Below are 23,172 nucleotides of genomic sequence, written 5' to 3'. Positions count from 1 at the left end.
TCATTTTTCTTCTTCCCTTATTCTTTATATATTAGGTATTATATTCCATACTCTTTGTGTATCCCTTGACTGACCTTGTGGGTATTTGATTTAATTTTTCATTTACTTTGCAATTAATTGGTTTGCTTCCTTTACTATCATTTTATTTCCTCTGGTTACAGCTATTTAGCCTTAAATAGGAGCACTCCATCTATAGCAGTCCCTCCAAAATGCACTGTAGAGACAATTTGAGGGAGGGAAATTTTCTCAACTTTTGCTTATCTGAAAATGTTTATCCCTCCCTCAAATTTAAATGATAATCTGCCAGATAGAGGATTGAATATATCATGCACTAAATATATCATGCCACTCCCTTCTGGCCTATTTCTGTTGAGAAGTCTGATGATAACCTGATGGGTTTTCCTTTGTATGTGGTCTTTTCTCTCTCTCTGGATGCTTTAAATACTCTGTCCTTATCCTTGATGTTTGCCACTTCAATTATATGTCTTGGTGTTGTCCTCCTTGGGTCCCATGTGTTGGGATATCTGTGCACCTTCGTGGCCTGAAAGACTATCTCCTTCCCCAAAATGGGGTATGTTTTCATCAATTACCTCCTCAAAGACACTTGCTATCACTTTTATTTTCTTCTCTTCTTCTGGTATCCCTATAATGCAAATATTGTTCCATTTGGATTGGTCTCACAGTTCTCCTAATATTCTTTCCTTCCTAGAGATCCTTTTTTCTCTCTGTGCCTCAGCTTCTTTGTATTCTTGTTCTCTAATTTCTATTTCATTTACCATCTCCTCCACTTCATCCAATCTGCTTTTAAATCTCTCCATTGTATGTTTCATTTCAGATACTGTATTCTTCAATGTTTGTATCTCATTCTTGAATTCCTCACTGAGATCTTGAATATTTTTCTTTAGCTCCCTTAGCATGTTTATGATTTTTATTTTCAAATCTTTTTCAGGAAGATTGGTGACTTCAGTTTCACTTGGCCCTCTTTCTGGTGTTTGTGAGATTTTGGTTTGAACCAGGTTCTTTGACATTTCATATTTGCAAAAATTACTTGGTGTTGGTGGTGCCCTCTAGTGAACAGAAGCTCTATTCTCTGGAGCTGCTCAGCCCCTGGAGTAATGGCAGGGGTCGCAGGCAAGTGGAGCTGGTGCCTGCGGGGAGGAAAGAGGTCTTTCCTGCTCTCCGGCTGCAGTGCCTGCCTCCACTGCCAAGGCCATTGGCTGAGCACACAGGGGGGAGCCACTATGCTATACCCTTATAACTGCCATGGGCAGGGCTGCCCTCTGACTGACCTGTTGCAGTGGCAATGGCATCAGGTTTGTGAGCCAGGGCCTGCCAGGAGGAAGGAGCGGCAGGCTGCGTATCATGGTGGGGGGGCTTGGAACTGCATTGCCAGCCAGGGGGATGGAGCATCTGAAGTTCCTGAAAATTCCCAACCTGCTGGGCTGAGTTCTCCAGGAAAATTTTGTCCACCTGTCCTTTCTCCTGAGCAGCAAGCTCTTTGAAATCCTTGCCCCTTTAGCAGCCTTTTCACTGTTAGAATGTCTCTCAGAGTGCCTGCCTTTCTTTTGTCCCAGAGTGGCCAGTTGTGGGTTCCTGTTCTCCACAAGCAGCTGAATCTCAGTCTCTCCAAGTATCCTGCCTATATTAGCTTTCCAACCCCACTAATGTCCAGAGCACCATGTAATGTAGGTTTGTGCTCCCAGAGCAGAACTCCATGGCTGGGTGTTCAGCAGTCCTAGGCCTCCACACCCTTCCCACTCCATTTCTCTTCCTCCCACTGGTGAGCCTGAGTGGGGAAAGGGCTTTGGTCCTACCATATTGTGGGTTTGGTACTTTACCCTTTCCATGAGGTCTGCTCTTTTCCCCAGATGTAGGCAGTCTGTCGCAGCCTTCTTTCCTGTTGCTCTTTCAGGATTAGTTGTATTTGCTATATTTTCATATTATATGTGGTTTTGATAGGAGGTTTCTGTCTCACCTCTCACGCCACTATTTTTAAGCCAATCTCTTCTCTATTTTTATACACTTTTAAAATGTAAAAACCTTTCTAAGCTCACAGGCTGTGCAAAACAGGCTGTTGGGAGGATTTGGCCTGTGGCCCTGTTTGACATCCCTCAAACAGAAGATATGAAGTCAGAATTCACAACGAAGACAAATATTTAGTCAGTCCTTATTGCAAGAACCTAGCACACAGAAACATGGGATAGAGATATCCAGAGGAGGCCCCTGAGGGTGTTGGCTACACAGATGCCCTTAACCCTCTGGGCTGGTACCACCGCTCCCCACCCCAGAAGGAGGCAGCACTTCTGTTGTTCCACAGTAGACTCCCTAACAAGGCAACAGGTGCCCTTCAGGAACTGTCCCCATTTCCTCTCCTCACAGGAATACTCAGCTTATATCCTAGAGTAACCTGGCTGGGAAGATGCTGGATCTGATAAGAGTGGCAAGAGACTGAAATAGCAAAAGGAATTAGCTAGTATGAACTAGAAGGAGTTAAGAGAGTGCCTGCTGAGAGAGCTTGACTGGGGGGTGAAATAAATAAGAATTCATTGGGCAAACTTTCTCAGGACCACTCCAGCAAGGATAAGAGGGAGCTTGCTGTTAGGGTGGTTCTTGATACCTGGAATATACTGTTATCAGCACCCAGTGAAGCAGAAAAACCAAGCTGATAAAAGGAGGCTGGAATGGATATATCATGAGTCAGAAAACCCATGGGAGGATGATGCTCCATGGGAGGGCTCAGAGGATGCACTGCTCACTCAGGAGAAAGGCAGCAGCACCCCTGAAAATTCTGTGGTTTTTCTCACCTGCAGGCCATGGACGCCTATGACAGGCACACAGAGACCTGGACTTGTCAATATACATGGCAGGTCTGTCAGCCACCCCACTGCTGCCACCAAGGAATAGAAGGCAGGCAGAATTGTTCAATACAGAAGCTGAGAGGCCACACATAATGACAATTGAGGTTGAAGACGGAGCCAAGGGAAATTGCAGAGGTGGTTAACAGCGAATGATATGTTAGTGGCAAAACATATGGGTAGCCAACAAGGATTCTGTTTAACATCTACCAACCCAAATAGGGCAAGAATGGAAGAGCAGGTGGCTGAGGATGGTCTCCACCAAAAAAGTCATGAGCCCTTTAGTTCCTAAAACTGAGTCAATTTTCATATCCAGATATGAAACCCACTGACTGTAGAAGTAGCAAAAGATGTTCATGATATTCTTTTATTATGTTTTCTCCCAATGTTACTGAGGTATAATTTACATGCAATAAGTTTACTCATTTCAAAGAATTAGTCTAAATTACTTTTGGCAATTTTATAGTCAGATAACCACCATCACAATCAAGATACAGAAACTTACTTCACTACAAAAATTAACTCATGCTCCTTTGCATTCAATCCCATCCTCTAATTCCTGGCCCCAAGCAACCACTAATCTGCTTTCTGACACTAGGTTTTGTCTTTTCTACAATTTTGTATATATGAAATCATAACATCTCTTATGTTTGACTCCCTTCACTTAACAGATTCTTGTTAAGATTCATTCATGCTATACATGTGTCACTATTTTGTTCCTTTTTATTGCTGAGTAGAGTACTAGTACACAGTATTTATTTATCTATTTCCCAGCTGATAAATATTTAGGTTGTTTTTAGTTTGTTGGCTATTATGATTAGTGCTATTAATGACATTGGCTTATAAGTCTTTCTATGGACATAAAACATTCATTTTTCTTGGGTAAATAGTTACATGTGGGATTGCTGGGTTGTATAATAAATGTATGTTCATCTTTGTAAGATAATGACACACTGTTTTCCAAAGTGATTTTATTTTGTTTTTCTACCAGCAATGTATGAGAGTTCCAGCTGCTCTAAATCCTTGTCAGCAGTTAATTTTCAGACTTCTAAATGTTAGCCATCTTAGTGGGTGTTATCTTCAATTACTACAGATGTCATCATCTTTTATGTGTTTATTGGCCATTCATATATTCACTTTTTACAAAATGTCTATTCAAATCTTTAGCTATTTTATAAATTGGGTTGATTGCTTTCTTAATATTAGCTGAAACACATGTTCATATATTATGGATACAATATCAAGTAAATTATTTGCAAATATAATTTGCAATATTTATCCAGTATTTCTATGACTTGCATTTGTCTTTTAACACTATCATTTGATGGGAAATTATTTTTAATATTGATGAGGTTAATCATTGTTTTTCTCATGATTCATGCTTTTTGTGTCCTAAGAAATCTTTGGCTAACTCACTATCACACAATCCCCTTTTTCTTCTAGAAGTTTTATAGTTTAAGCTCCTATATTCAAGTCTATGATCCATTTCAACTTAACTTTCATATATGGAAAAAAAGTACTTAAGTTTGTTTTCTTTCTATTCAGACATTCATTTGCTCTAGCACAATTTATTGAAATGATTATCCTTTTATCAATAAATTACCTTGGCACCTTTTTCAAAGGTATAAATATGGTTCTGATTTTGAATTCTCTAATCTGTCCCAATGATCTACATTTATCAGTGCACAAATATCACACTGTCTTGATTGCTATAGCTTAATAGTAAATCTTGCAATCTGGTAGAATAAGTCCAGACTTGCTCTTCCTTTTCAAAATTATTCTGGTTACTCTGAGTCCTCTGCTTTTTCATACAAATTTCAGAAAGTGCTTGTAAATTTCTTCAAAAAAGCCTGCTATAATGTCGGTTGAAAATGTATTCAATCTATAGATCAATCTGAGAACTGCCATATTAACAATGTTGTTTTCCAATCCACAAACATGTGTATCTATCCATTTATTTAGATCTTAATTTCCCTGTACTACATTTGCTGTTTTTAGTGTATAAGTCTTGCTTATCTTTTGTCAAATTTATTATTCCACTTTGTATGCTATTGTAAATGGTGTTGTTTACTTAATTTAATTTTTCTAATTCTGTTCATTCCTATTTTACAGAAGTATAATTAATTTTGTGTGTTGACCTTGTATCCTGTGACCTAACTAAATTCACATGTAAGTTTTAGTAGCTTTTTGATAAACTTCTTAGGATTTTCTGCATGAACCATCGTGTTGTCTGAAACAGATAGCTTTGCTTTTCCTTTACCAAACTGTGCATCTTTTATTATTTTTCTAGTGTTATTGCACTGGCTAGGACTTCAAATACAATGATAAATAGGAGTGATGAACACAAGCACCTTTAACCTTGTCTTGATTTTAGGTGGAAAGCATTGGGCCTTTCATTAGTGAGTACGTAAGGTTTAGGTTTTTTGTAGATGCCCTTAGTCAGGTTGAGAAGTTTTCTTTTTTTTCTTTTGGTATCATTAATTCTCAAATACATGAGGAACATTATGTTTACTAGACTCCCCACATCACCAAGTCCCCCCCACATAGCCCCTTACAGTCACTGTCCATCAATGTAAGATGCTATAGAATCACTACTTGTCTTCCCTGTGTTGTACAGCCCTTGCCATGCCCCACACACACATTATACATGCTAATCATGGTGCCCCTTTTATTTCTCCCCTTATCCCTCCCTTCCCACCCATCCTCCCCAGTCCCTTTTCCTCTGGTAACTGTTAGTCCATTCTTGGGTTCTGTGAGTCTACTGATGTTTTGTTCCTTCATTTTTTTTTCTTTGTTCTTATACTCCACAGATGAGTGAAATCATTTGATACTTGTCTTTCTCCTCCTGGCTTATTTCACTGAGCATAATACTCTCCAGCTCCATCCATGTTGCTGCAAATGGTAGGATTTTCCCTCTTCTTATGGCTGAGTGGTATTCCATTGTGTATATGTACCACATCTTCTTTATACATTCATCTACCGATGGACATTTAGGTTGCTTCCAATTCTTGGCTATTGTAAACAGTGCTGCGATAAACATAGGGGTGCATCTGTCTTTCTCAAACTTGATTGCTGCGTTCTTAGGGTAAATTCCTAGGAGTGGAATTCCGGGGTCAAATGGTAGGTCTGTTTTGAGCATTTTGATGAACCTCCATACTGCTTTCCACAATGGTTGAACTAATTTACATTCCCACCAGCAGTGTAGGAGGGTTCCCCTTTCTCCACAGCCTCGCCAGCATTTGTTGTTGTTTGTCTTTTGGATGGCAGCCATCCCTACTGGTGTGAGGTGATACCTCATTGTAGTTTTAATTTGCATTTCTCTGATAATTAGCGATGTGGAGCATCTTTTCATGTGTCTGTTGGCCATCTGTATTTCTTTTTTAGAGAACTGTCTGTTCAGTTCCTCTTCCCATTTTTTAATTGGGTTATTTGTTTTTTGTTTGTTGAGGCGTGTGAGCTCTTTATATATTCTGGACGTCAAGCCTTTCTCGGATCTGTCATTTTCAAATATATTCCCCCATACTGTAGGGTTCCTTTTTGTCCTATTGATGGTGTCTTTCGCTGTACAGAAGCTTTTCAGCTTAATGTAGTCCCACTTGCTCATTTTTGCTGTTGTTTTCCTTGACTGGGGAGATATGTTCAAGAAGAGGTCACTCATGTTTATGTTTAAGAGGTTTTTACCTATGTTTTTTTCCAAGAGTTTAATGGTTTCATGACTTACATTCAGGTCTTTGATCCATTTTGAGTTTACCTTTGTATATGGGATTAGACAATGGTCCAGTTTCATTCTCCTACATGTAGCTGTCCAGTTTTGCCAGCACCATCTGTTGAAGAGACTGTCATTTTGCCATTGTATGTCCATGGCTCCTTTATCAAATATCAATTGTCCATATATGTTTGGGTTAATTTCTGGAGTCTCTAGTCTGTTCCACTGGACTGTGGCTCTGTTCTTGTGCCAGTACCAGATTGTCTTGATTACTATGGCTTTGTAGTAGAGCTTGAAGTTGGGGAGTGAGATGCCCCCTACTTTATTCTTCTTTCTCAGGATTGCTTGGCTATTTGGTGACTTAGGTGTTTCCATATGAATTTTTGAATTCTTTGTTCGAATTCATTGAAGAATGTTGCTGTTAATTTGATAGTGATTGCATCAAATCTGCATATTGCTTTATGCATGATGGCCATTTTGACAATATTAATTCTTCATAGGCATGAGCATGGGATGAGTTTCCATTTGTTAGTGTCCCCTTTAATTTCTCTTAAGAGTGACTTGTAGTTTTCAGAGTATAAGTCTTTCACTTCTTTGCTTAGGTTTATTCCTAGGTGTTTTATTCTTTTTGATGCAATTGTGAATGGAATTGTTTTCCTGATTTCTTTTTCTATTGGTTCATTGTTAGAGTATAGGAAAGCTACAGATTTCTGTGTGTTAATTTTGTATCCTGCAACTTTGCTGTATTCCGATATCAGTTCTAGTAGTTTTGGAGTGGAGTCTTTAGGGTTTTTTATGTACAGTATCATATCATCTGCAAACAGTGACAGTTTAACTTCTTCTTTACCAATCTGGATTCCTTGTATTTCTTTGTATTGTCTGATTGCCATGGCTAGGACCTCCAGTACTATGTTAAATAACAGTGGGGAGAGTGGGCATCCCTGTCTGGTTCCCGATCTCAGAGGAAATGCTTTCAGCTTCCCGCTGTTCAGTATAATGCTGACTGTGGGTTTATCATATATGGCCTTTATTATGTTGAGGTACTTGCCCTCTATTCCCATTCTGCTGAGAGTTTTATCATGAACGGATGTTGAATTTTGTCAAATGCTTTTTCAGCATCTTTGGAGATGATCATGTGGTTTTTGTATTTCTTTTTGTTGATGTGGTGGATGATGCTCATGGATTTTCGAATGTTGTACCATCCTTGCATCCCTGGGATGAATCCCACTTGGTCATGGTGTATGATCCTTTTGATATATTGTTGAATTCTGTTTGCTAATATTGTATTGAGTATTTTTGCATCTACATTCCTCAGGGATATTGGTCTGTAATTTTCTTTTTTGCTGGGGTCTTTGCCTGGTTTTGGTATTAGGGTGATGTTGGCTTCATAGAATGAGTTTGGGAGTATTCCCTCCTCTTCTATTTTTTGGAACACTTTAAGGAGAATGGGTATTATGTCTTCTCTGTGTGTCTGATAAAATTCTGAGGTAAATCCGTCCGGCCCCGGGGTTTTGTTCTTGGGAAGTTTTTTGATTACCGTTTCAATTTCTTTGCTTGTAATTGGTTTGTTTAACTTTTGTGTTTCTTCCTTGGTCAGTCTTGGGAGGTTGTATTTTTCTAGGAAGTTGTCCATTTCTTCTAGGTTTTCCAGCTTGTTAGAATATAGGTTTTCATAGTAGTCTTTAATAATTCCTTGTATTTCCGTGGGGTCTGTTGTGATTTTTCCATTCTCATTTCTGATTATGTTGATTTGTGTTGATTCTCTTTTTCTCTTAATAAGTTTGGCTGGAGGCTTATCTATTTTGTTTATTTTCTCAAAGAACCAGCTCTTGGTGTCGTTGATTTTTGCTATTGTTTTATTCTTCTCAATTTTGTTTATTTCTTCTCTGATCTTTATTATGTCGCTCCTTCTGCTGACTTTAGGCCTCATTTGTTCTTCTTTTTCCAGTTTCGATAATTGTGATGTTAGACTATTCATTTGGGATTGTTCTTCCTTCTTCAAGTGTGCCTGGATCGCTATATACTTTCCTCTTAAGACTGCTTTCACTGCATCCCACAGAAGTTGGGGCTTTGTGTTGTTGTTGTCATTTGTTTGTATATATTCCTTGATCTGTATTTTGATTTCTTCATTGATCCATTGATTATTTAGAAGCATGTTGTTAAGCCTCCATGTGTTTGTGAGCCTTTTTGTTTTCTTTGTAGAATTTATTTCTAGTTTTATACCTTTGTGGTCTGAAAAATTGGTTGGTAGAATTTCAATATTTTGGAATTTACTGAGGCTCTTTTTGTGAGCTAGTATGTGGTCTATTCTGGAGAATGTTCCATGTGCACTTGAGAAGAATGTATATCCTGTTGCTTTTGGATGTAGAGTTCTATAGATGTCTGTTAGGTCCATTTGTTCTAGTGTGTTGTTCAATGCCTGTGTGTCCTTACTTATTTTCTGCCCGGTGGATCTATCCTTTGGGGTGAGTGGTGTGTTGAAGTCTCCTAAAATGAATGCATTGCAGTCTATTTCCCTCTTTAGTTCTGTTAGTATTTGTTTCACAAATGCTGGTGCTCCTGTGTTGGATGCACATATATTTAGAATGGTTATATCCTCTTGTTGGACTGAGCCCTTTATCATTATGTAGTGTCCTTCTTTATCTCTTGTTACTTTCTTTGTTTTGAAGTCTATTTAGTGTGATATTAGTACTGCAACCCCTGCTTTCTTCTCACTGTTGTTTGCCTGAAATATGTTTTTCCATCCCTTGACTTTTAGTCTGTGCTCGTCTTTGGGTTTGAGGTGAGTTTCTTGTAAGCAGCATATAGATGGGACTTGCTTTTTTATCCATTCTATTACTCTGTGTCCTTTGATTGATGCATTAAGTCCATTTACATTTACGGTGACTATTGAGAGATATGTACTTATTGCCATTGCAGGCTTTAGATTCGTGGTTACCAAAGGTTCAAGGTTAGCTTCTTTAGTAACTTACTGCCTAACTTAGCTGCTTATTGAGCTGTTATATACACTGCCTGGAGATTCTTTTCTTCTCTCCCTTCTTATTCTTCCTCCTGTGTTCTTCATATGTTGTATGTTTTGTTTTGTGCTCTTTTTTGGAGTGCTCCCATCTAGAGCAGTCCCTGTAAGATGCCTTGTAGAGGTGGTTTGTGGGAAGCAAATTCCCTCAGCTTTTGCTTGTCTGGGAATTGTTTAATCCCGCCATCGTATTTAAATGATAGTCGTGCTGGATACAGTATCCTTGGTTCAAGGCCATTATGTTTCATTGCATTAAATATATCATGCCATTTTCTTCTGGCCTGTAGGGTTACTCTCAAGATGTCTGATGTTAGCATGATGGGTTTTCCTTTGTAGGTGACCTTTTTCTCTTTAGCTGCCTTTAATACTCTTTCCTTGTCCTTGAACCTTGCCATTTTAATTATTATGTGTCTTGGTGTTGTCCTCCTTGGATCCTTTCTGTTGGGGGTTCTGTGTATTTCCGTGGTCTGTTCGATTATTTTCTCCCCCAGTTCGGGGAGGTTTTCAGCAATTATTTCTTCAAAGAGACTTTCTGTCCCTTTTCCTCTGTCTTCTTCTTCTGGCACCCCAATAATACAAATATTATTCCTTTTGGATTGGTCACATAATTCTCCTAGTGTTGTTTCGTTCCTGGAGATCCTTTTATCTCTCTCTATGTCAGCTTCTATACGTTCCTTTTCTCTGGTTTCTATTCCTTCAATGGCCTCTTGCATCTTATCCATTCTGCTTATAAATCCTTCCAGGGATTGTTTCACTTCTGTGATCTCCTTCCTGACATCTGTGATCTCCCTCCAGACTTCATCCCATTGCTCTTGCATTTTTCTCTGCATCTCATCCCATTTCTCTTGCATTTTTCTCTGCATCTCTGTCAGCATGGTCATGATTTGTAGTTTGAATTCTTTTTCAGGAGGACTGGTTAGGTCTGTCTCCTTCTCAGGTGTTGTCTCTGTGATCTTTGTCTGCCTGTAGTTTTGCCTTTTCATGGTGATAGAGATAGTTTGCAGAGCTGGTACAAGTGACCGCTGGAAGAGCTTCCCTTCTTGTTGGTTTGTGGCCTTCCTCTCCTGGGAGAATAGCGACCTGTAGTGGCTTGTGCTGGATAGCTGTGTGCAGACAGGGCTTCTGCTTCCTGCCCGGTTGCAATGGAGTTTATCTCCACTGTCGCTGTGGGCGTGACCTGGCTGGGGCTTCTCCTCCAAAATGGTGGAGCCCCTTTGGAGGTGAAGCTGCTGGGAGGCTAATTATCTCCGTAATGGGCCTCTGTGTTCCCTGTTGCCCAGGTGGTTAGAGTGCCCAGAGATCCCTAGATTCCCTGCCTCTGGGCTAAGTGTCCTGTCCTGCCCCTTTAAGACTTCCAAAAAGCACTCTCCAAACCAAAACAACAACAGCAACAACGAAAGAGGAAAAAAAAAAAGGGAGAAACGCGTGATATTGTTTGTCCTCAGGCGCCAGTCTCAGGCACCCGCTCACTGGTCTTTCTGCCCTGTTTCCCTAGTATTGGGGTCCCTGTCCCCTTAAGGCTTCCAAAAAGCAGTCGCCAAAAAAAAAAGGGAGAAACGCGTGATTTTCTTTGTCCTCAGGCGCCGGTGTCAGGTGCCCGCTCACCGGTCTTACTGCCCTGTTTCCCTAGTATTGGGGTCCCTGTCCCTTTAAGGCTTCCAAAAAGCACTCGCCAAAAAAGAAAAAAAAAACGCTCTGGTTTCTTTCCACCCGCCGGGATCCGGGGGGAGGGGCGCTTGGGTCCCGCCGGGCCGGGGCTTGTATCTTACCCCCTTCGTGAGTCACTGGGTTCTCGCAGGTGTGGATGTGGTCTGGATGTTGTCCTGTGTCCTCTGGACACTATTTTAGGAAGAGTTGTCTTTGTTATATTTTCATAATTCTATGTGGTTTTGGGAGGAGAGTTCCCCTGCTCTACTCATGCTGCCATCCTGGCTCCGCCCCCGGTCTGTTTGTTTTTATGCAGAAGATCAAAGCCTAGCTTGGCTACCCAGAAAATGAACTAAGATACGGTATGAGGAGGAGCTTCCGGCATCAGCACTCTCTGGAGGACTCATGCCGGGGGATGATCATCAAAAAGCCTCCACAGGGATCCGGGTGATGCTGCGGTAGTGGCTGCATCCATCCCACTGTTTCCTGGACTTGCCACTGGAATGAGGAGGGAGATGTCTAGGCTGGCATGTGCATACAGTCAGACAACAAATTTGACTGGATCTCTACTGTTGGAACTCAATCAGGAGTTGGGAGGGGTGCAAGTTGTAGCGCTCCAAAATCTTATGAGTATTGACTATCTACAGTTAAAAGAACATATGGGATGTGAACAGATCCCAGAAATGGGATGCTTTAATTTGTCTGATTTCTCTCAGACTGTTCAAGTACAGTTGGACAATATCCATCATATCATAGACAAATCCTCACAAATGCCTAGGGTGCCTAACTGGTTTTCTTGGCTTCACTGGAGATGGCTGGTAATTATAGATTTACTTAGTTTATGTCACCATATTCCTATTATGTTAATATGTGTGCGCAAGTTAGTTAGGAGTTTAAAACCTATACATGCTTAAGGTAATCTACAAGAAGATATGTCAAAGAAATAATCAATCCTCCCATGTTTTCTTCCATATGCTACCTCTATAGCTTTTCTTGTTCCTTCCTAATTACAACCCTTAAATAGAATTCTTGCCTCATATTGAATTTACCAAGCATTATAATTCCTCCAGGTGGTAAAGATACCTCGAGACAAGTGCTGGGCATAGAAGCCACAGGGCATAAATCTGCAAAGAAGTAAAAAGCTAACCTTTTCAAACAATATGGCTTCTCTCTCACTTACCAACTTTACATTTCCCTGTATGGCCCCGGAAGATGACTGGTTAGCCAGAGACGGGTAAGATTCCTCAAGGGAGGAACAACCTAAGACAGGCACAGTCGCAGGGGCACCATCAGATGAGAAATTGGGGATCAACAGTGGTGAGGCTCAGAACCTCACCCCCCCTGTTTTGAGAGAAATCTGCATCTGTGGATGTTTTATTGCCCTTGTCTAGCTTGGATTAACACATAGTCTACAGGCACACACCTGATCATCTACAATTGCTCTCTTACAACACTAAACTATGTTTTCTACCTTTATCTTGCATCTACCTACTTCAGCAGTTTATTAAAAATAAAAATAATAAAGGGAGAAATGTGGGATCCACATATAAATCAAGTATAAAAATCAAATGAATATTCATATTTGACCTGATTGTTTATAATTCATAATGCGTGATCAAAACTGAAAGTTTCTGTAATGACTGCCCTTGTAGTGTTCACCATGTAAGAACTTATTCACTATGTAAGAATTCGTTCACCATGTAAGACCTTGTTCGTTATGCTTCAGAAGATTGGAGACTGACTAGAATTAGGCTTGAGATGGATTAATGATTGTGCATTGAGCATTGACCCCTCTATACAGAATTTTATTGTTGTTAACAACCATTTGATCAATAAATATGAGAGATGTCCTCTCAAAAAAAAAAAAAGAAAGAAATTCGAATGGCCAAAAGACACATGAAAAGATGCTTCACATCGCTAATCATCAGGGAAATGCGAATTAAAACCACAATGAGATACCACCTCACACCAGTTAGGATGGCTACTTTCCAAAAGACAGAAACAGCAAGTGCTGGTGAGGATGTAGAGAAAGGGGAACCCTCCTACACTGCTGGTGGGAATGTAAAATGGTTCAACCATTGTGGAAAGCAGTATGAAGGTTCCTCAAAAAACTAAAAATAGAAATACCGTTTGACCCAGTAATTCCACTCCTAAGAATTTATCCTAAGAAAACAATATCCCTGATGTGAAAAGATATATGCACCCCTATGTTTTTTGCTGCATTATGTACAATAGCCAAGATATGGAAGCAACCTATATGTCCCATCAATGTTGCTCATGTGAAACCTTTGTAAGATTGTTTATCAATGATACTTTAATAAAAAAAAAACAGACGATGGGCTGGATCTGGCCCAGGAGTTGCTGACCCCTACTACAGATTAAAACAAACAAACTGTAAGAGAATCAGGCTCTAAAGCTTCTTCTTTTCTGATTTTCCTGAGGCACTTTTCATTACTGCTCCACTTACTCTACTGAATTATATGCAATAATTATGATTTCACTGTAAATTCACCTTCCAGTTCCCATCTCTTCCATAATGTCAACTTTCATTTTCCTCACACCAATTCTAGCTTTGTTGATAAACATTTTAAGGCAGAGATCAATACTTTTCTTTTTAATTTGAGGGCCACATTAGGAAAAACAAGAGTTTTTCCCCTTACTTTGAATAAAAATATCTTTATTAGATCACCAAATGGAAAAACAATGTAAATATTTCCTACTTTATTGACTATTTTTAAATGCTTATGAAAAATTGATACTGCTTTACTTCAGTCAGAATGGCCACTATCAAAAAGAAATAACAAGTGTTGGTGAGGATGTGGAGAAAAGGGAACCTTCATGCACTGTTGGTAGGAATATAAAATGGTGCAGCCACTATGGAAAACAGTATAGGAACACTACAGGAAACAGGTTCTTCAAAAAAATTAAAATTGAAATACCATACAACCCAGTAATTCCACTTCTGAGTATTTACCCAAGAAAACAAAATTCAAAAAGATACATGCATTCCTGTTTTTATTGCAGCTTTATGTACAGCAGCTAGGCTGGAAGCAACCAAAGTGTCCATCAGTAGATGAATGGATAAGGAAGATGTGGGACATATGCACAATGGAGTATTACTCACTCATAAAAAAAGAACATAATCTTGCCACTGACAACATGGATAGACCTATAGGTATTATGCTAAATGAGTAAGTCAGATAGAGAAAGACAAATACCATATGATTTCACATATATGTGGAATCTAAATAACAAAACAAACATGCTGAAATGAACTCATACATGGAGACAAACTGGTGATTGCCAGAAGGGAGTGGGTTGTGGGGGATGGGTAAAATAGGTCAGGGGATGAGGAAGTATAGGCTTCCATTTATAAAATAGATAAGTCATGGAGATCAAAGGTACAGCATGAGGAATATAATCAATAATATTGTAATAACTTTACAGAGACAGTAACTACACTTGTGGTGAGCATTTTGTAATATATATAAATGTCCAATCACTATTGCACACCTGAAACTAATATCACCTATACTTTGAGAAAAAAGAAGAAAAATCAGTTACCAAGGTGGTAATATGCAGGCAATGAAGTTCCTAATGTTCCACTCCTTAACTCTATATAGCACTTCAGGATTCAAAACATGTCTTCTCATAAATTATTTATCTTTGAAGCAAACTTTGAAGTTGGTATTATTATGGACAACTGATATGGCATTTAAGCCACTCACCAGTCACAATTCCTTCTCTTCTGTGCAGTGATGAACAAGCAAGTACTGTGCTGGGTCCAAGGAGCATGGAAATAAATGACCCCCCTTCCTTGCCCTGTGCCCATATTCTCTTTATTGATCCCTGGCTTCCACCAAAACCCACATCCTAGATGAGCAATTCTGAGAAGATCCCTCTCCTGGTGCTTGCCCAGGTAGCTTCTTTCCCTTCAGGCCTCTGTATTGTTGAACTGAAAGCTGCACTTGAATTAGACCAGACACTTTTCTGGAAAACCAAATAGGGCATGAAAGTCTCTGGTCTTGGGCTACTCATCTTTTTTAATTTTTAGAATGTTTAGTCAATGTCAAGTTAGTTCTTGTTATTTTGCTATATTTACTACTCGTTCTGAAAGTTAGTTTTATTTTCCCAAATAAAAATTCCTTTCAGTCTCCTCTTGTGCTTCTATACTGTTGAACTGACATTTATTATATTCCTTTCATCTGTCAAAATTCTTTCTACATAGAGTCAGTCTCCTGTGTCTATTGACCTTGCTTCAACTAACTTTAAAGAGTGTAGTAACTATGGTGAGTCTTTACTCGTTCCATTGTGTTACATTCTCATCTCGATTTCTACAAGACCTGATATTAATTTTTGCAGATACTGTTGGTTGGCTAATTCACACAGCTATTCTGATATTTTCTCTGAGCACATTCAGTGTTTTGGGGCATTTTTGGTTTCAGGTAAGAAGGTTTTTTAATTACAGGAGCTGGAGTCACACAGAGAGTCTGCCTAGTGAAACTTTCTGAGGCCTACTTACCTCTGCAATCAGATCATGTAGCTCTCCTTCAGTAGGGTAGCATCCTAGTGACCTGATAATTGTTCCAATCTCTCTAGGGAAAAAAGGAATCAATAGTTTTAGAATATAAACTCTGAAAAGGCATGTTTCTCTAAGTTATTTGAGAGCAGATGTAGCATAGGTAACAAAGTCACGCAATACATACTGCCTCATGAGGATAAAAGATATTTCCTGGGGAAAGAAAAAAGCAAGCAAGTGAACCAGACAGAGAAGAGAGGTGTTTACAAATGCAAGCCCTGCCTGGACAAAAATCAGAAAGTTCTAGAAAAGAAAAAGGAAGAAGGGAGAGTTAAAAAAAGAAATGTTAGCCACTTACTAGCAGATTTTGCATTAATTAACATTTTGAGCCTCGGTTTCCACATCTGGAAAATGGGGAGGATAATGTCTACCCAAGAGGTTTGTGGTGAAGTTTACATTACGGGCGAGTACTTGGAAGTATGGCCTCTAGGGTTCAAATCCTAGTTCTGCAACTTGTTAAACTGGGCAGGTTAATCTCTGAATACAGAAGCCTACCTGGTAGGTAAAACATAGTGTCTTCCTTGAAATACTTAGAACTAGGCTGGAAACACTCTAAGGGCCAAACAGTCTGAGTTCTCTTAATATGGAGCACAGCTCTTGGCAGAATAGTCACTTGATAAATATAGTTCCTTCCCCTCCCTCTAATAACCTAATACTAAGAAAAGTATAAATGACATTCAGTACTCTCTGGATGCTCAGACAGGGGATTTGTGAAAGGCTATTAAATATTTTCACCTATAATGATTGAAATTGAAGTTGTAATATTTGAATGTTAATTAAATTTCACTTAACTAGAATATTTTAATTCCTTTACCAGTCTGGATAATATTAGTGGTGTTATATTTACTCTCTATTTTACTGAGAAAACATTTTAAATGAGAATATTTCAATTCTTCACTCAAAGAGGTTGCAGAATAAGTATCAGCTCATGAGAAAAACCTTTCAATAAATGTGGAAGGCAGGATGTAACCTCTTACTAACAATTAAGAGCTACAACCATGTAGCACCTTTCCCCAGCTCTGCTGCACACCTGCCTTGCCCCTCAGTCTCAGGCTTTCACACGGTGTCCCATGCCCATTCTCTCATCCAGACAGCATCTGAACATGACAGTATTACTGGAAGCTAAATACATTTCATAAGACTAGACTCTCTCAAACAGTCCCTACAGGTGTCTCATCCGTGAAACTGGCTAATGTCAGACTGGCTACTGTACATTAGAATAAGTAGTTAATGAGGTAGGGATACAAATACGATTCACAGATAATCAACATTCACAGATCATCTCCTCCATTACCTTGGAGGCTTGTGTTATGCACAGGGGAGAACCCAGAACCAAAGGACAAGAATAAAGCCTGCATTAACTGACTTGAAGGGAGAAGCTAGGAAAGAGAGGAGGGGACAGTCCTGAAAGCCCCTGCATGCTGGCCTGTTCTGGGGGAGGGGGCCACTCTAGCCTGCCAGGCAGTGCAGCAGCCACCACCTGCATTGGGCTCTTGCACATCTGAAACGTGGCGAGTCTGAATTGAAATGGGCTGCAAGTGTGCAATACACATGGATTTCAAAAACTTAGCATGAAAAAATGTAAAACATCTCATTAATAACTTTAAAATTGATTACATGTTGAAATAATATTTTAGACATATCGGGTTAAATAAAACATTGCTGACATTAATTTTACCTGTTTTTCTTTCACCTTTTTTTAATGTTGTTACTAGAAATTTTTAGTTATATATGTAATACTCCTTTTGGATAATGCTTTTCTAGGGAACAGCTGCTGCCAGACTTTGAGAACAGAGGTACCTGAAGAGAAAATCAGAATTACACTGTGCTGTGTCAGCAACATAATCACCTGCCTTGTGCCTCTCTGAGAAACTTTAAACCACATTTAAATGAAGTCCTTGTTGCTGACCCAAGAGTCTCATGTCTTCTGCCAACATCCATGGAAGATGGAAGAACAATAGGCTGACTAGCTAGCTTGTAAGTGGGGTAAACAAAAAATGCTAGACTTGACCCGTATAGGGTGAGAGCACTGGAGAAGATCTGGGCCAGACTTTGGTCCAGTGATGAATCCATGGTGGCAGAGGAGCCCCCCGCAGAAGAGTGGACTGGCTGGAAAAGAATGACCAGGAAGAGCCCCAAGGTGCCCACACTGAAGCAACAGTACAGGGAAGAGGACGCACACTGCATGGAGACAAGGGGGCGTGAGCAAGAGTCCACAGATGGGCTGTCACGGAAGCTAAGCAGAGGTGGAAAAAGGAGTCATCCTTGGGGAGGAATGCTACCAAGAGGTCAGGGTAGGTCCTGAGGACTGCCGAGACTAGTGGAGGAGCACATCACTTGGGATTTGGACAAGGGGAGCTGCAGGGAAAGGTGGGCGAGAAATCAGGTTGCATTGCCAAGGAGGAGGGATGGATGGAGTGAAGGGGAGGAGTGATGTCTGGAGGGGACATGGTCTCAGGGAAGATCTTTTTGAATTTAAGACCAGAAAGATGTGAGCATATTTTAATGGTGGTGGGAATGAGCCAAGCCTAGAAGACTGATGAGGGCCTGGTTAGCAGAGCTCCCTGAGGAGGGAGAGACAGGGCCAGGTGCCCAGTGCTCAGTGGCCATGGGGCCCCGCCTGGAGGCCTGCGCCAGTGCAAGGGCAGTGGTCCCCCTGCAGGCTTAGGGGATGCTCCTCTATCCCTCACCCACTCCCTCTGAAGAACTTACACCTACAGGTTATATCCTGCCTTCCACATTTATTGAAAGGTTTTTCTCATGAGCTGATACTTATTCTGCAACCTCTTTGAGTGAAGAATTGAAATATTCTCATTTAAAATGTTTTCTCAGTAAAATAGAGAGTAAATATAACACCACTAATATTATCCAGACTGGTAAAGGAATTAAAATATTCTAGTTAAGTGAAATTTAATTAACATTCAAATATTACAACTTCAATTTCAATCATTATAGGTGAAAATATTTAATAGCCTTTCACAAATCCCCTGTCTGAGCATCCAGAGAGTACTGAATGTCATTTATACTTTTCTTAGTATTAGGTTATTAGAGGGAGGGGAAGGAACTATATTTATCAAGTGACTATTCTGCCAAGAGCTGTGCTCCATATTAAGAGAACTCAGACTGTTTGGCCCTTAGAGTGTTTCCAGCCTAGTTCTAAGTATTTCAAGGAAGACACTATGTTTTACCTACCAGGTAGGCTTCTGTATTCAGAGATTAACCTGCCCAGTTTAACAAGTTGCAGAACTAGGATTTGAACCCTAGAGGCCATACTTCCAAGTAATCACCCGTAATGTAATCTAGCTACATCAGTCTCCCTTTGCCCAGGGGGATCACAGAATACAAAGCCTATCTGATGTCCCCTAGGCATCAAGCCATTTCTTTCTCTCAAGTCCTGAAACACACACTGGACAGATATGAGACAAAGATTCTCTGGCTGTGAATCCACAGTGGCCTGAAGAACGCAGTTACTCCAGACCTGCCCACCTACAGACGCTAGGGGATGCCTGCTAGCTTCTGCTGCACAGAGCCTGGGTCGGGCAGCCCAGCTCAGACCCCTGCAGCTGAGCAGTGTGCAGAGCACAGGCGCTGCCCTGCCTCCAGGCACAGACACATTGGCATAGTGTTGCTCCTCACTGTTTTTCCTGAAGGCAGAATTAGCCCCAAGGTCCCAGTACCATAGGAAAGCCACAAAAACTAGTATCAGCATTGTTACTCATCTTGGCAAGTAGGGAAATGGCACTGGATGAGATTTAGAAAAATAAAGACACACGACACACCTTTTACCTCAAGTTCCTAAATAGAGTCCCTGAGAGGAGAGGAAAGGGAAATTACAGCAGAAACGAAAGTAACTCAGAGCTTCTTTTGTTCTCCCATGTCCTGAAATATAAGGCCAGAAGCACAGAAGACCCAGGAGTCCATGAGCTCCTCTCACACTGATTTTGGTGCCAAGAACATGAGAACACAGCAGAACAGGTCAGATGGCCCTGAAGAACTCCAGATGGCTTGTGGATGGAGCTGAGATTCTGGTCATTCTGGAGGAAGGTGTACAGCTAACAATTTAGCATTTAGAGTTTTAAGGCTCCTAAAGTCAAGCTAAGAGAAAAGACAAAGGGCAAGAAAGAACAGAGGCCAGAAAAAGATCAGGCCGTTGATTTCTGAAAAAGAGATAGAGGTCTAGACAGGTTAGAAAAGAATAGAAATTTCAAAGCTTAATGAGAAGATAAAAGAAAAAGGGAGTTTGGGGAAAAAAGATGGGGGCATAGGAAGGCAAGGCAGAAACCTCCTTCAACACACACACACCAAGGAAGCAACTACAGCAAATAAAACTAACCCTGAAAATGACCTGAAGACTGCAGAACAGACCACCTACACCTGGTGAAGAAGAGAAGACTGCAAAGAAAAGGATAAAGTGGCAGAGCCACAATCGAGCAGGACCCAAGCTCTTCTCCCATCTCAGCCCACAGGCAAAAGAAAGAGGAAGAGAGCAGGGAGGGAACAGGTGCTCAGAAACTGCACACCTCATCCTGGAGATCTGCTCTGGGAACAGGAGTCCACACTGCACTGGTTTTGGCAATTAGTGGGGGTGGACATCAGGGAAAGTTGGAGCACTACGGGAGGCTGAGACTCCTGTTGCTTGTCGAGGACAGGCATGCTCCACTGGTCCCACTGAGACCCAGAGCAGAGGCAGCAGTTTGAAAGATTTATCAGCAGCAGGAAGGGTTCCAAAGGGGTGAAATTTGGGCAAGCTCTTTCCACAGGAGGAAGGGCAGGTGGACACATCTCTCCAGCACTCCCTTGGCCCAGTAGGTCAGGCATTTGCAGAAGTCCCAAAAGCTCAATCACCCTCACTGGGGCTCAGCTCCAAGGCACTTCCCTGCACACTGCCAGCCCACGCGCCTGTTGGGCCCAGCAGCATCAGACTTTGCTACCTAGCAGGCAGAGGAAGGCTTTTTCAGTTTTCAGGGTCTTATCTCAGCCCAATTAGGGAGGCACCTGCACTACTTCCTACTCCCCAGCGGCGCAGCCGGGTGACATGTGCCTAAGTGTTCAGCTGCCATGTGCCCTGCCACAGTACTATACAACCTGCGGCAGTTTTGTTTGGAACATATTCCTCTGCCTCCTCATTTTGTCAGGGTTTCCGTGTTTCTTCCTTTACATTAGATGGATCCTCTATGCTTCCTGATCTAGAAAGTAATGGCTTTATGATGAAGGCATGATCCTGTGGTGTCATACAACCTGCTGCAGAACACTGCCCCAGAGCTGTGTAGCCACCCTGTCCACCCTGTTAGCCCAGCAGCTGCTGCCATCACTGCAGGGCAGGCAGAGGGCAGCCCCACCCACAATGACCCCAGCAGAAACACTATTGCTCTTGCTCACAAAGGGCTGGTTGACATGAACTGCAATCCATGGTGGACTGAGATAGGCCAGCAGTCAGAAAGGCGGCCCTGCCCATAGCCCACCAACAGCAACTGGGGCTCCATAGCAAAGGAGAATCAGGCACTAGAAAGGAAAGAGTCTTGAGCTTCTGCACACCACAGGATCATGCCTAAAGATGGGCAATACAGATTCACACAGGGTATTCAAACTGCCAGGAGTTAATTTTACTCTGTAGTTTTCTGAACATCCCTTCCTGAAATTCTTGATCATAGTGTCAAGGACTGTGGGTTTACTGTGCCCTGACCCCATGACATGTACGAGGACGGTGCCACGACAACAGACAAGGGAGGGGGTGCCTCCTCTAGAGAGGAGACCAGTCATGCCCTTCTGTTCACGCTCCTCTCAGAGACTTTGGACAGCCTTGACTAAGGTGCACCTGCATAAGTCCCTTTGGGCCACTTAGAATGTCTGTCGAGGGACAGGCTGGATCTTGGCAGGCCAGCATTCAGTGGGTGTAGTACCATATTCATGACACAAGGAGGAGCCAGTGCCATACCATTGGGCCATTAGTCCCGTTAAAGGGCAGTCTAAGGTCAAAACCATCAAACTTGGTATAACAGATGGTAACGACATAGATCACAGTATTTTTTTAATGTATATAAATGTCAAATCAATATGTTGTACACCTGAAACTATTAAATATTATGCCAACTATACATAACAAATTTAATATAAAATGTTAATCCATACCACCAAAAAAATTAAAAATAAAAACGTGAAGACCTGACTCAGGACAACTGATGCACTTCTAAGAGAGAAAAGACAGCAAAATATTTTACCTCTTCTAGGGAACTGATGATAATTGGTTAAGTATAAGAAAGAATGTTAAAAGCAATTCAAAAATTTCTAAGGAACAAAAAGCAGGATTTGATCATTATTTTCACTTATTTAATAAATATTTCTCAAAGACTACTATGTGCCAGATGCCACTTACAACACATAACAAAACAAAGACCTGTCCGTTGTGAAAGGCATTTTTCACAGATTAACCTTATTTTGGCAAAGCCATGAAATGAAGCTGAAATCATGGCTAAATTTTACTCAGAACTACTGCATTCAAAAAAGGCCTTTTTCCAAAGGTCCCTTTGACCAAGTGAGGACCATTTTTCCATTACTAAAATACATTTTCTGAAAACCTGGCTTTAACATGTCATCACATTATTTCTTATATGGTCCTATGTGCTAGAGTTTGCAGCCCCCAAAGGAAGGACAGGGACCTTCTGTGTATCCAGAAAAAAAGCTCTTTCAGGATACCGGTGGCTGCACAAGATGATAAAATCAATTAAGAACTTAATGCCATCTTTACTTTCATGGCTCAGGCACTGCCGTGGGCGCTGTAGTGAATTAGATAGACACGGGCCCTGGTCTAGCCGTGGAATGCACACTGGGTTGGGGAAAGCCTGCACACCAGCGAGTACATGAGATGATGCTGGGCAGTCATAAAAATTATGAAGAAATCCCACCTCTGCTATCGTAAGTGCATTAGCCCACTCGGCTGTCATAACAAATGCACAGGCTGCAGCTGACTTCTCACAGGTCTGCAGGCTGGAAGTCAGGGTCAGAGTGTGGCAGACTGGTTCCTCTGAGGCCTTGCAGACTGCATCTTTCTCTGTGTGCCTACATCCCTGCTGTCTCTCTGTATGCCCAAATTTCTTCTTAAAAGGCTACAAGTCAGAATGAATTAGTACCCACCCTAATGAATTCACTTAACCTAATCATCACCTTAAAGACCTTATCTCCATACTAGGTTACATGCTCAGTCCTGGGCATTAGGGACATGACTCTGGGGGAACCCAATTCAGCCCCTAACAGTGAGCATACAGTGGCTGAACTCCTGCTACCTCCTGCTTCTCTGACCATCCCTCTTGCCTGGGCCACTGCAGAGCTTCATAGTCATTCTGCTTCTCCCAATCACCTAAATCCATTCTCT

The 23,172-nt window shown here is 41.1% G+C and overlaps 1 protein-coding gene across 1 annotated transcript in view; it reads right to left on the bottom strand.

The window, feature by feature from the left end:
* The window catches only part of DRC8 (dynein regulatory complex subunit 8), a 154,896-nt gene that overhangs the window by 32,874 nt on the left and 98,850 nt on the right, over window positions 1-23,172 (bottom strand). The window contains exon 3 of the mRNA XM_037013697.2: window positions 15,747-15,819. Coding sequence (XP_036869592.2) covers window positions 15,747-15,819 — 73 coding nt within the window. The remainder of the gene's footprint in view (window positions 1-15,746; window positions 15,820-23,172) is intronic.

Source organism: Manis javanica, chromosome 11, assembly GCF_040802235.1.
Source record: "Manis javanica isolate MJ-LG chromosome 11, MJ_LKY, whole genome shotgun sequence".
NCBI classification, from domain to species: Eukaryota; Metazoa; Chordata; class Mammalia; order Pholidota; family Manidae; genus Manis; species Manis javanica.
This window is presented reverse-complemented; position numbering and strand designations above follow the sequence as displayed.